Here is a 13,343-nt window from a genome sequence, read left to right on the forward strand (position 1 = left end):
CCCTTGTGCTGTAGCACGAGCCCCAATAAAGCCTTACCTGAATTCATCATCTGGCCTCTAGTTACTTTCTGTTAATTAAGGAGTCTAAGGACTCTAGTCAGTAATAAAGTGAGGATGAGGAAAAGTGAACAATGGTTTGTGTAATAGGTAAAATAAGACTGGTGATGGAGTGGTTATGATGAGCAAGGGAGGAAGGAATGAAAATGTCCTGGAGTGGTGGGCTTTAACACTGGCTGTGTAGCTCATCAGAAATGCAGATGTGTGATGGAAGAGGGCTGGAGGGATGGCCAATACAACTGTGTGCTCAACTCAGGGCATGCGAGTCTGATTCACAGTGTGGGCTCACAGCAAGCATTTTATTAATAAATCTGCAAGAGATTCCCTGTGACAATTTAATCTATGCAAAATATTTTGATGGGTTCCAGCCCAGGTAGCCATTGCTGTATTTGATGAAACTCTTCAAATCTCATCTGTAAGCATGGCTAATGAAGAAATGGAAGACACTGAAAGTCACATCTTTTCATGACACCAACAAATGACCTACTTTCAGTTCCCCTTTATTCTTCCCCATCTTAAACTTCCCAAACAACTGTCCTCCAATCAACTTTGCCTTCCCACTTGCTATGGGCTGAATTGCATCCCCCCAAATACTTCATGTTGAAGTCTCAACATTTAGGACCTCAGAATGTGACTATATTTGGAGACAGTGTTTAAAAAGTAATTAAGTTAAAATAGGTCATTAGGGTAGGCCCTAATCCAACATGACTTGTGTTCTTGTAAGAAGAAGAAATCAGACACACACAGAGACCATGTGAAGACACAAGGAGAGGACAGCCAACTACAAGCCAAGGAGAGAAGATGCAGAAGAAACCAACCCTTCTGACAACTTCGTCTTGGACTTCTAGCCCCCAGGACTGTGAGAAAATTAATTTCTATTGTTTAAGCCTCCCAGTCTGTTGTACTTTGTTATGACAACCTTAGAAAACTAATCACTAATCTGGTCCTTCTTCTCCCTTACTCTCTCTCTCTCTCTCTCTCCCCCTCACACACACACACACACACACACACACACACACACGTGTTCTTACCACAATCTGCGAATGTTACATCCAGGTTGCTGGAGTGTTTCACATAATACCTTCATCCCTGGGTCTCCCAGGGTATTGCCACTGAGGTTCAATTCAGTGAGGTTCCAGTTATCGCTCAGGACTGAGAAGATGCCCCTGCAAATGCTGGAAGTGAGATAGTTCACCAATCTAGAAATTGGAAGGAAGGAAGGACAGAAAACAAAGTCAGTCTCTAAGAATAGCAAACTGAATCTAGGGGCCAGGAGTGGCTGACACCAGTTCGAAGGCCTCCTGGGAATTAAGAAATGAGTCACAGAACCAAAGATTGTGCACTGAGGAATGAAAAAGGCTAGAGGAGCCTTGGTAAGACTGTTCTACACACCTATGATTCAAAGAGCCTGTGATGAATGGATAAGGAAGATGCGATGTATACACACACACACACACACACACACACACACACCACAATGGAATACTACTCAGCCATAAAAAATAATGAAATTTTGTCATTTGCAACAACATGGATGGACTTGAGGGTATTATGCTAAGTGAAATAAGTGAAAGACAAATGCTATATGATATCACTTATATGTGGAATCTAAAAAATAATACAAATAAAGTTATTTACAAAACAGAAAGAGACTCACAGACATAGAAAACAAAATTATGGTTACCAAAGTGGGAGGTAGGAATAAATTAGGAGGTTGGGATTAACATATACACTCTACTATATATAAAATAGATAACCAACAAGGACCTACTGTATAGCACAGGGAACTATATTCAATATTTTGTAATAACCTATAAGGGAAAAGAATCTGAAAAAGAATATATATATATATATATATATATATATATATATATATATATATATATATATATACACATATATATTTATCTGAATCACTGCACTGTACACCTGAAACTAACATGACACTATAAATTACCTATACTTTAATTAAAGAAATAAAAATTAAAAACTAAATTAAATTTAAAAATAATGAAATTTTGTTGTAACAACATGGATGAGCTTAGAGGGTATTATGCTAAGTGAAATAAGTGAAAGACAAATACTGTATGATATCACTTATATGTGGAATCTAAAAAATAAAACAAACTAGTGAGTAAAATGGAAAAGAAACAAACTCACAGATATAAAGAACAAACTAGTGGTTACCAGTAGGGAGAAGGAAGGGGGAGGAACAAGATAGGTGTAGGGGATTAAGAGGTACAAACTACTATGTGTAAAATAAATACACTATAAAATGTTCATTGCAGCTCTATTTACAATAGCCAGGAGATGGAAACAACCTAAGTGTCCATCATCGGATGAATGGATAAAGAAGATGTGGCACATATATACAATGGAATATTACTCAGCCATAAAAAGAAACGAAATTGAGCTATTTGTAATGAGGTGGATAAACCTAGAGTCTGTCATACAGAGTGAAGTAAGTCAGAAAGAGAAAGACAAATACCATATGCTAACACATATGTATGGAATTTAAGAAAAAAAATGTCATGAAGAACCTAGGGGTAAAACAGGAATAAAGACACAGACCTACTTGAGAATGGACTTGAGGATATGGGGAGGGGGAAGGTTAAGCTGTGACAAAGCAAGAGAGAGGCATGGACATATATACACTACCAAACGTAAAATAGATAGCTAGTGGGAAGCAGCCGAATAGCACAGGGAGATCAGCTCGGTGCTTTGTGACCGCCTGGAGGGGTGGGATAGGGAGGGTGGGAGGGAGGGAGACGCAAGAGGGAAGTGATATGGGAACAGATGTATATGTATAACTGATTCACTTTGTTATAAAGCAGAAACTAATACACCATCGTAAAGCAATTATACTCCAATAAAGATGTAAAAAAAAGAATACATTGTACAACACAAGGAATATAGACAATATTTTATAATAACTATAAATGGAATGTAACCTTTAAAAATTGTGAATCACGGGCTTCCCTGGTGGCGCAGTGGTTGAGAGTCTGCCTGCTGATGAAGGGGACGCGGGTTCGTGCCCCGGTCCGGGAAGATCCCACATGCCGCGGAGCGGCTGAGCCTGCGCGTCCGGAGCCTGTGCTCCGCAACGGGAGAGGCCACAACAGTGAGAGGCCCACGTACCACAAAAAAAAAAAAAATTGTGAATCACTATGCTATATACCTGAAACTTATATAATATTGTACATCAACTATACCTCAATAAAAAATAATAATAACAAAATTAAAAGTAAAAAACAATTAAGAAAGAGCCTGTGGCTTTGGCTGACTATGAATACCCTCTGGCCCTTCCCTCAGGCATCCTTCTCCTCCCTCAACAGTCGGCTCTCCTGCCCATGGCCCTGGACACTCTGCTAAGTGACCCAGAGACCAGTTCTCACATTGGCTGCACAATAGCATGAGCAGTGCTCTCGAAAATCCCTAGGCCAGGCCATAGGAATAAAGTCAGAATCTCTGAGGTGGTACCAAGCATATTGATATTTTTAAGACTTCCAGGTGCTTCATGACATTTTTTTTCTTAGATTCCATATATATGTGTTAGCATATGGTATTTGTCTTTCTCTTTCTGACTTACTTCACTCTGTATGACAGACTCTAGGTCCAGGCACCTCACTACAAATAACTCAATTTCATTTCTTTTTATGGCTGAGTAATATTCCATTGTATATATGTGCCACATCTTCTTTATCCATTCATCCGATGATGGACACTTAGGTTGCTTCCATCTCCTGGCTATTGTAAATAGAGCTGCAATGAACATTTTGGTACATGACTCTTTTTGAATTATGGTTTTCTCAGGGTATATGCCCAGTAGTGGGATTGCTGGACCATATGGTAGTTCTATTTGTAGTTTTTTAAGGAACCTCCATACTGTTCTCCATAGTGGCTAAAGCAGAAACTAACACACCATTGTACAGCAATTATACTCCAATAAAAATGTTTAAAAAAAAGACTTCTAGGTGATTTCAAAGTTCAGCTCTTGTTAAAATGCAGATTCTGACTCCATGGATCTAGGATTAGGCCTGCAGTCCTGCACTTCTAACAGGCACCAGGTGGATGCCCATGCTGCTGGCCCTTCGAAGGCTCTAGAACACGCAAAGCAAGCTCCTGCCCTCAGAAGAAGGTAGCTGTCATCTAGCAAGATGGGCATCAGGCTTTTCATCACGAGTTTTAGTCTGAGTCTCCGCCAGCCTTCCTCACAGCTGTGTGATCTTTGTCAGATGTCTTGTTTACTCAGCTTCAATTTTAGAGCCCTAGAGAGCAGATCCTTTTCTCTTAGTCCCCCTCTCTCTTTCTCTCCCTCTCCCATCTTCTTTCTAGCTATTCTGAACTATTTGCCATTGTCAAAATGTACCCTGATTTCCCACCTCCCACCCTTTGAACCCACTGTTCCCTCAATCTGGGCTGCCCTTTGCACATTCATGGCTCTCTCATGCCCCATCGTTCAGGGTCTGGCTATTCAAGGGCTCCACCCATGTGCTTCAGGTGCACTCCACCAGTGCTCTTGCCAAAGCCCATCCTCTCTACCAACTGCCCTTGTTTTCTGCCTGTCCCCACAACCCAACTGTAAGTTGCTGTGAGCAGGACCTTGGTCTTAGCCACCACTGAAACCCCAGCAGGTGGTCCTTGATGACCCGACAGTAAATAGAAAAGTCATCCTGGTAGTGGTGCTGAGGCAAAGAGAGGGAGCTGAAAATGTATTGCTGCCAGTGAAAGGGTCAGCTCTCTTTCTCCTTAATTTTGTCCTATGTCAAGTGTCTTCTATAGCGGTTAAACCCAAGCATTCACAGAGCAGCCACCTCCCCACAGCCACTGTAGCAGTGGCAGTTTCTGTGCAAGGACTTAGAAGTCAAGGAACTCAATCCCTTCACTGTACACACACAGCAACTGGCGTCCAACCCCCTAGCAAGTGGGTGAACAGACCCTGAAGGGGGTGCTGTTGATGAATGCCTGGCTGCAAACACAAGGTGGGGGCCTTGGAGCACTCTCTCCTTTCCAGCCCTATTTCCCTCGATTTCCCCTCATTGGTTTTTCCAGTGAAACCATATCCCTCCCCATTTTCTCCAACATAAGTACTCTTCCTCAGACCATATTCATGCTTTCTTCATACAAGAACCCATTGCACAAATCCCTTTACCTTCTCTTCCACTCACACACATCCTATCAGTCCTTCACGGCAGGCTCAAACTTCACTCCTCCAAGAAACCTCCCCCAAGCATCCAACACCGAGGGCCCTCTGTCCTCTGTGTTCCTGGGCAGAGTCAAAGGGGTTGTTTTGCCCCTTAGGTACTGATAGGGTATTATGCACTAAAGCCCCAAGTACTTTACAAGCAATTTGAGTTTATGAACATTTTTATTCCATTCTTTCCCCCACAGAATGCCTTGTGCTAAATTGGCATCCACCAAACATTTGCTTTTTGTTTCATTGGCTTTTTTCTCATGGTGTTTGTCCACCTACCCTTTCTCTACTAGTCAATATATGCCAATGAAGGGGTCTGGTAGAAATGAGTGGTGGTGGCATTATTATGTAGCTGTGGCAACTGCATTTGCAAGACAGTTGAGAAGGAGAGAGAGCAAGTGCCAAGAGATAGGTGGTTAGAAAATAGAAGACATATACTACCACCTGCCTGAAGCAGAATCTCCTTACCGCTGAGGATATGCAACATGAGGATCAGAGAGGACACAATGGTTCACATCAGAGTGTTGAACTTCCTCCTCTTCCTCCTCCTCCTCTTCCTCCTCCTCCTCCTTGGATGAGTTACGGAGCAATCTCAGGGAAAGTGATTCCATGTGGCGACAGTTCTCAATACAAAAAGAAGAAACCACATGGTCCATTCTGGTGGAGAGCTTGATCTCAATTTTGGGGAAATAGACCATGGCCCTTTGCACAAAGTCCTCCTCCTGCATCTCATACAAACAGTAGAACAATTCCAGCTGGCTGGGCTCAATCTGTAGCATCTTGCCTTTGGCTTTTGTTTCAATCCATTTTAGCAACTCCAGCCTGATTTTCTGAGAGATCTTGCAACTCAGTTTTTTCTCCAAGTAGGAGGTTCTCTCCTGGTTTATAAGGCCAAAGAGAAAACGGACAACAAAAATCAGATACCCTTTTTCAAACTTGCCATAGTTTTCGAGAAGGACCCTCACATCTCGGTTGGGAAGCTTCAAACTACTCCGCTGCATGTTCCTCATCTCCCCCTGATTCTCCTCTTCCAGCAGATAGTACATGGCAGCAAAGAACTCCTGGAAAGTCATGTGGATGAAGCTGTAGAATTTCTCACAGTCCACTTCCTTTTGGAATAGGTTCATCCTCAAGAAAGCAGACACATCTGCCTTCTGCAGGCCATGATTCCTGAGATCACACTCCTCAAACAGGATTTTCTGGTTCCAGATTCCATCTGCAGCCAATGAACAGAGACCCCAGAGGGTGGCAGAGTTGTGGTGCCCCTGGCTCCCTCCTTGGGATTGCAACAAACTGGAGAGGAAGAATATATACACTGCAGTGGTGGTCTTGGATGTCCGAGCAAGACTCTTGCCACTGTCCATCTGCTGTTTCAGCCCAGTGCACACAATCCAGCAGACCAGGGGAATAAAGCACATGGTGAAGAGGATCTCATTCTCCTGAATCAGCCTGAAGGCTTCCCTTGCTTGCTGCTCATCTGAGAAATACTTAAAGAAATATTCCTTCTTTTTGACCTCTGAGAAACCCAGGATCTCCACATGACGAGCCCGGCCCAGCAAGTGCTGAAGTTTCTCCAGGGCCACAGGTCTTGTGGTGATGATCAGAGAGGCCTCGGGAAGCAGACTTTTTCTGATGAGGCTGCTCAGGAGAATGTCTCCCCGCTCCACCTTCTGCCAGTTTGTGCAGAGTGTTTCTGTGTGCTCATCAAAGGCACCTTGAAGCTCATCAAAACCATCCATAAGGAAGAGGATCCTGGAAGGCTTGCTCACAATCTTGCCTATGGGTGGGTTTGGGCCAGGGCAGCAGCTGGCGATCAGGTCCCCCAGGCTCCTCTGCATCCCAAGGCTCACCTCCCGACAGTGAATGTAAAACAAATAGTCAAATTTGTCCTGGTAAAGTTCCTCTGACGCCCAGTCCAACATGATCTTCCTGGCCAGTATTGTTTTCCCAATGCCCGCTGCTCCCTGGAATACCACCGTGTGCACAGGCTCAGAGTGTGGGTCCTCAGGATCAAAAAGCAATTCCAAGTTCATGGAACTCACGGGGCCATCCCGCATCTTGGCTGAGGTCCTACCAATGGCCAGGAGCTCATGCTCTCTCTCCTGCTGGCTCTGGTGTTCCTTGATGAGACGCAGCCTGGTGAAGCGTTTGTTGAGGTTCACGCTCTCACCCAGACGGGCATTCCTGTCTTTGATACACTGGAATCTACTTTTCACATATTTTCTGTACTTCTTACAGTAATCTGTGGCAGAGACAGAAAGTTAGATTTTGGAAGAAGCCTGAGCACATCCACCAGAGATGAGCTATCAACAAGGACCGATGGTCTATAAGGAATGGTAACTGGAATTGAGGAATGGGAGTTGCAGTTTCTCTCCACTGCCTGGGTATGAACAGCCCCAGAAAATCTAGGGTGTCAAAATCTTCCTAGACACGGTTAAACAAAAGAACAGCAAAGCACCATATGAACTGGCCCTGTCCAGAAGATCCTTTTTATTCAATCTTACTCCTTTAGGTAGTCTACAGCTCATGCCTGATAAAACCTGAAACACTCAATTGCCTCCCCTTGGTTCTGGGACTCCAAGGAGCCATGCAAACATGAATCTATTTCTTAAGCTGAAGTGGATTTCCTGAGACAGGACTTTTCACCCCAAGGGGCAGGAACATGTTAGGATCACCAAGTTATCCACCTTCCTAGCTTCAAGTACCTACAGAACCAGGTCTCCAAACCCAACTAGAAGTGCCACCCCCATTGCTTACCTTTCTTTTTTTTTTTACAAATAGAGATTCTGGAAAGGTACCCCAGTAAACCCATCCACTCCTCTTCAAGGCTTTCCTCCTGGCTTATCACAGAAACATTTGCATTGTCTGAGAGTAAAAGGAAGAAAAATTCAGTGTCAAAACCCAGGACTCCTGATTAAAGTGGTCATTGAGATCCAATATCTAACACCTGGCACAGGTCAAAGGCACCTGCCCTGAACATCTCCTAAACCAGAATACAGCTCAGTTGAACGTCCAGTTGGGGGCATTCCTGTACTCCTAATTTCAAAGCAATGGATACCACCCAGAATTATGTCCACACTGTATCCAGTCTTGGAATCTGTCTCCCAAGCCTGGAAATCAAACAGTAAACATGTGAGGCATCAAGGTTTCTTATCCTCATTTGTCTTTGGCAGACTCCCTCCCTGGTGCTCTGGTTTCAAGGCCATCCCACACACTTTCCAATATCCTCAAGATGGCTAAAGGCCAGCAATATCATCCTTCCTTGTCTCCAAACACCTGAAATTCATCTTACCCATATCCTGAGTCTTCAAGAGTAAGAATAACCAATCTGGCTTATGTCTATTTCTCTATTTCAGTATTCAGAATCCTGGCTGACTTTAGATTCACCTAGAAAGCTTTAAAAACACTGATTCCAGGACTCCACCCCCAGTGATCCTTTGTCAATTCTCTGAGGTGGAGCCCAGGCACCACTATATTTTAAAAGCTCCAACATGCATCCACAGTTGAGAATCACAGATCTAAACAATCAGTGAAAACCATATTCCAAAGAAGCATCTTATAGGAGAAATTAGACACAGTAGAACAAGAGCTAGGCACCAAGGGAAACACATGGGACAGAAAACTCTAGGTGGGCAGGAACCGAAGAGCTACATAAAGGATTCCTGATAGGTGTCTACTTATTCTGAATGGCAATGCTGTTAATCCAACACACACAAAACCACAAAACAAAATCTAAACATTAACTCAAACCAAGACTAAAATTAATTCTTACCTAAAACCTAACCCTAGCCAGCACCCCCCATAAAAACAAAAAACTTCTAACCCTAGTTATAATTCCTCCACCCCAAAACCCAGATGTAGAAGCCAAATGGCACAGTGGTTAAGAGCCAGGCTTCCACCAAAGACACACTTGGCATTGAATCCCAGTCTTCGCTCTGATTAGAACAGAGTCATGGACAACCAAAACCTTTTCCAGGCTTACTTCACATGGTTGTGCAACCAATCTCCAGAATTATTTTTCATCTTGTAAAAATGAAACTCTATACCCATTTAACAACAATTCTCATTCCCTATTCCCTGCAGCCTCTGGCAACCACCAGGGGTTGTGACTGGCTTTTTTCACTCAGTATAATAAAACTGAAAGTTCATTTGAAAAAGCACAGGCTTCCCGGGGTTCTTGTGAAGAATGAATAAAATCCACAAAAACTGCTTAGTGAACTACTTCTGCCACTATGATTATTATACTTTAAAAAGGTTACTGAGTATGTAAGTACTGACACATTTATAACTGTGTTATTACACGCAATTTGTTTATAACATCCCACTGGTGTATGCCCTTGCCCTCATGTCCCCATATTATTTTTATCTCCCTCAATAGACCCATATTGCTTCCCCAGTTCACTGTGCTTCTGACCTGATGATTCATTTTTTTTTGCCAGTATAAATACATTTTAATTGACTTTAGACATGCCAATATGGACAGTACCGGGTTGGAAGAAAAAACAGGGTAAACAGGGTAAACATTCATTAGAAAACAGAAGTTCAAATATATAAAACTGGCTTCAAATCACATGGATATACTACATACACACCACCATTTTTATCTGACCATTTCAGAAACGCTGATTCATTTTTATTCCCCCTTTCCGCTAGCTCAACATCATCATCCTGTGATTTTCTAGATTCCTCTGAGCCCATCCCTGTACCCTTCCCTTGCTCAGAACCAGAGCCAGAAGGAAGAACCTCACCCTCAGCATGTCCACAAGGATGAAGAGAATTTCTTTGATCATTCCAACACCCAAAGTAATGCCCATAGGAAAAGCTTTTCCCAAGAAATTACATAGCTCTATAAGGTGAGAGATGATTGCCCCCTGAGCCATGGGAAGCAGAGATTCAAGTTTGTTGACTATGCAGGCAGACACATGAGGAGCTAGATGGAGACCTGGAGGAAGTTTCAGGCACAGGGGAGATTTGGATAAAGTGTAACTAATCAGAGAAGATTCCTAGTGGTATGTGAGCCCTGAGTTAGGTTTTTAAATGAGCTAGAAAAAAGTAAACTGCTTTCCTCCATCTTCTCATAGCACTATCATGAGAAGAAAAAAGAAGATGAAACCAAGATAATAAAACAAGTGATTAAAAAACAAACATACTGGGCTTCCCTGGTGGCACAGTGGTTAAGAATCCGCCTGCTAATGCTGGGGTCGCGGGTTCGAGCCCTGGTCCAGGAAGATCCCACATGCTGCAGAGCAACTAAGCCCGTGCACTACAAGTACTGAGCCTCCACTCTAGAGCCCACGAGCCACAACTACTGAGCCCAAGTGCTACAACTACTGAAGCCAATGCACCTAGACCCTGTGCTCTGCAACAAGAGAAGCCACCGCTGTGAGAAGCCCACGCACTGCAACAAAGACCCAACACAGCCAAAAAATAAATAAATAAAATAAATTTAAACAGACAAACAAAACAAACAAACATACTAACTTTGATTTGTCAAAGGATACCATCAACAGAGTGAAAAGGCATCCCATAGAATGGGAGAAAACATTTGCAAATCATATATCTGATGAGAGGTTAATATCCAGGATATATAAAGAACTCCTACAAGTCAACAACAAAAAAGACAAACAACCCAATTAAAACATGGGAAAGGGACTTGAACAGGCATTTCTCCAAAGATAAACAAATGACTAACAAGCACATGAGAAGGTGCTCATGTCACTCGTCAATAGGGAAACGCAAGTCAAAACCACAATGAGATACCATCTCACACCCATTAGGACTGCTACTATCAAAAATATATAAGTATATATATAAAATAAGTGTTGGTAAGGATGTGGAGAAATTAGAACAATTGTACACTGCTAGTGGGAGTGTGAAATGATGCAGCCATTACGGAAAACATTCCTCAAAAAATTAAACTAGAATTACCATGTAATCCAGTAATTCCACTTCTGGGCATATACCCAAAAGAATTGAAATCAAGGTCTCAAAGAGGTTTGTACAGCCATGTTCATAGCAGCATTATTCACAATAATCAAAAGCTAGAAGCAACCAGAAAGTCCATTGATGGATGAATGGATGAACAAACTGTGGTATATACATACCACAAAATATTATTCCACCTTAAAAAGGAATGAAATCCTGCCATATGTGACAACATGGGTGAAGCTTGAGGATGTTTATGCTGAGTGAAATAAGCCAGACACAAAGAGACAAATACTGTATGATTCCACTTATAAAAGGTACTGGAATAGTCAAATTCATAGAGACAGAAAGAGGTTGCCAGGGGCTGAGGGAAGGGTAGAATGAGGAATAGTTGTTTAATGGATACAGAGTTTTGCAAGATGATGGGGCTTCCCTGGTGGCGCAGTGGTTGAGAGTCCGCCTGCCGATGCAGGGGACGCGGGTTCGTGCCCCGGTCCGGGAAGATCCCACATGCCACGGAGTGGCTGGGCCGGTGAGCCATGGCCGCTGAGCCTGCGCGTCGGGAGCCTGTGCTCCGCAACGGGAGAGGCCACAACAGTGAGAGGCCCGCGTACCGCAAAAAAAAAAAAAAAAAAAAAAAAAGATGAAAAGATTTCTGGAGATTGATTGCACAAAAGTGTGAATGTGCTTAACACCAATGAATCATACACTTTAAAATGGTTGACAGTAAGTTTTATATTATATGTATCTTATCACAATTTAAAAAAATATACTGTCTTCCTTCCACTCACCCCATTCTGGCTCATCCCTCTTAGCTTTCTCGTAAAGGTCTCTCCTGTTGATTGCAGCAAAAATCCACTTGGCCATGGCCCATGCTTTCTCCTCTCCATTGAAATCAATCATCAGAGTGGCTAGATCCACGTGATCTGCTTTCTCTGTCTGACCCCGAGGAAGTGACGTGCAGCCCTTCTGACTAGGATAGTCTTCTAAGTGCATCTTGAATTTCTTAAAGTCTACATCTTCCAGATCCTCCAGGTAACGAGCCAGCTTGCAGCGGACACTTGCCATGCTCATCTGCAGCCCTGGTCAGAGTCCTTGGGCATAGGTCCACACTGGGGAACCGGGTGGTGAAAACAGCATATGGATAATAAGTCTTTTAAGAAGTCTACCCTCAGAGAGAACTAAACTGTCAAAAACCCAGAAGATTGAAAGGAAAAAAAAAATCACCAGACTAACGAGTTGCCATCTTTAGTTTTGAAAAGTGAGTCAAATACTTACCAGAGAGTTTTCCTATTGACTTGACCCAGGAGTGTGTCCTGAGCCATGGAAAAAAAGTGCCCCTGTGGAGAGAAACAATTAAACCCACAAACACAGTCACATTAACATTGCAATGTGTATCTTAAACCACTTCCTGATGCCACCTTGATGTATCACCAAGAGAACTTTGGTCCCACTGATCACTGGCTATGTGTGACCTTGGACAAATTCTTCACTATTCTTCAACTTCAGTTTCCTCGTCTATAAAATGACAGAGTGGAAAATATGTTTTCTACATTCCTTCCAACTGAAAGACTCTGGTTTCTTGTTTCTGTTTTGAACCAAGGAAAGATGAGTAAGGGACAAAAGAGGGATGCCAGGAATGAGTAATTATGGCGATAACAGAGCAGCATATGTCTAGAGAGAGAAAAGGAGAGAGAACATAAAAGCATGTAGAGGAGAGGATGGTCTGCAATAGCCCTTTTATCAGTCCACTGATTGATAAAAACTGAAATGGGATGGAACTTGGGGTGATAAGGGAGAATAATAAACACATATATTTCTTTAATGTCTCTTTACAAAAATCACAATTATAATAATTATTAGAACTCACATTTATTGAGAGCATCTCATGGGCTAGGTGCTGCACTGATGCACAAAGCCCAAAGATTATATTCCTAGTCCCATGGTATGGAAGTAGAGACTGAGTCTTAGGCTAAGTGACTTGCCCAGGGTTTCACAGCCAGGAGGGACAAAGCCAGGATTTAGACCAGGGTCATTGATTTCTGAGTCATGCCCCTAACGTTGCATTTTTCTCAGCTTAAAAAGTGTGAGACCGTTTCTTCCACCACTTAAGTAGGTATCTCAGTCAGATAGGAGGAAAAATTATCGAAGATGATAAAAATAAATG

The 13,343-nt window shown here is 42.7% G+C and overlaps 1 protein-coding gene across 8 annotated transcripts in view; it reads right to left on the reverse strand.

Moving 5' to 3' along the window:
- NLRP3 (NLR family pyrin domain containing 3) overlaps nucleotides 1-13,343 on the reverse strand; it is a 57,616-nt gene that overhangs the window by 42,953 nt on the left and 1,320 nt on the right. For 2 of the 8 annotated variants that reach the window (XM_081233793.1, XM_081233791.1), the window contains exons 2-7: nucleotides 12,730-12,850; nucleotides 12,455-12,516; nucleotides 11,968-12,288; nucleotides 8,009-8,116; nucleotides 5,720-7,493; nucleotides 1,089-1,256 (exon numbers count right to left, since the gene is read on the reverse strand). In XM_081233793.1, coding sequence (XP_081089919.1) covers nucleotides 1,089-1,256; nucleotides 5,720-7,493; nucleotides 8,009-8,116; nucleotides 11,968-12,250 — 2,333 coding nt within the window. In that variant the 5' untranslated portion in view covers nucleotides 12,251-12,288; nucleotides 12,455-12,516; nucleotides 12,730-12,850. The other 6 variants (XM_081233796.1, XM_081233789.1, XM_081233794.1 and 3 more) reach the window with 4 other exon arrangements.

The sequence above is a fragment of the Mesoplodon bidens genome (genome assembly GCF_964165515.1).
Source record: "Mesoplodon bidens genome assembly, chromosome: 4".
NCBI classification, from domain to species: Eukaryota; Metazoa; Chordata; class Mammalia; order Artiodactyla; family Ziphiidae; genus Mesoplodon; species Mesoplodon bidens.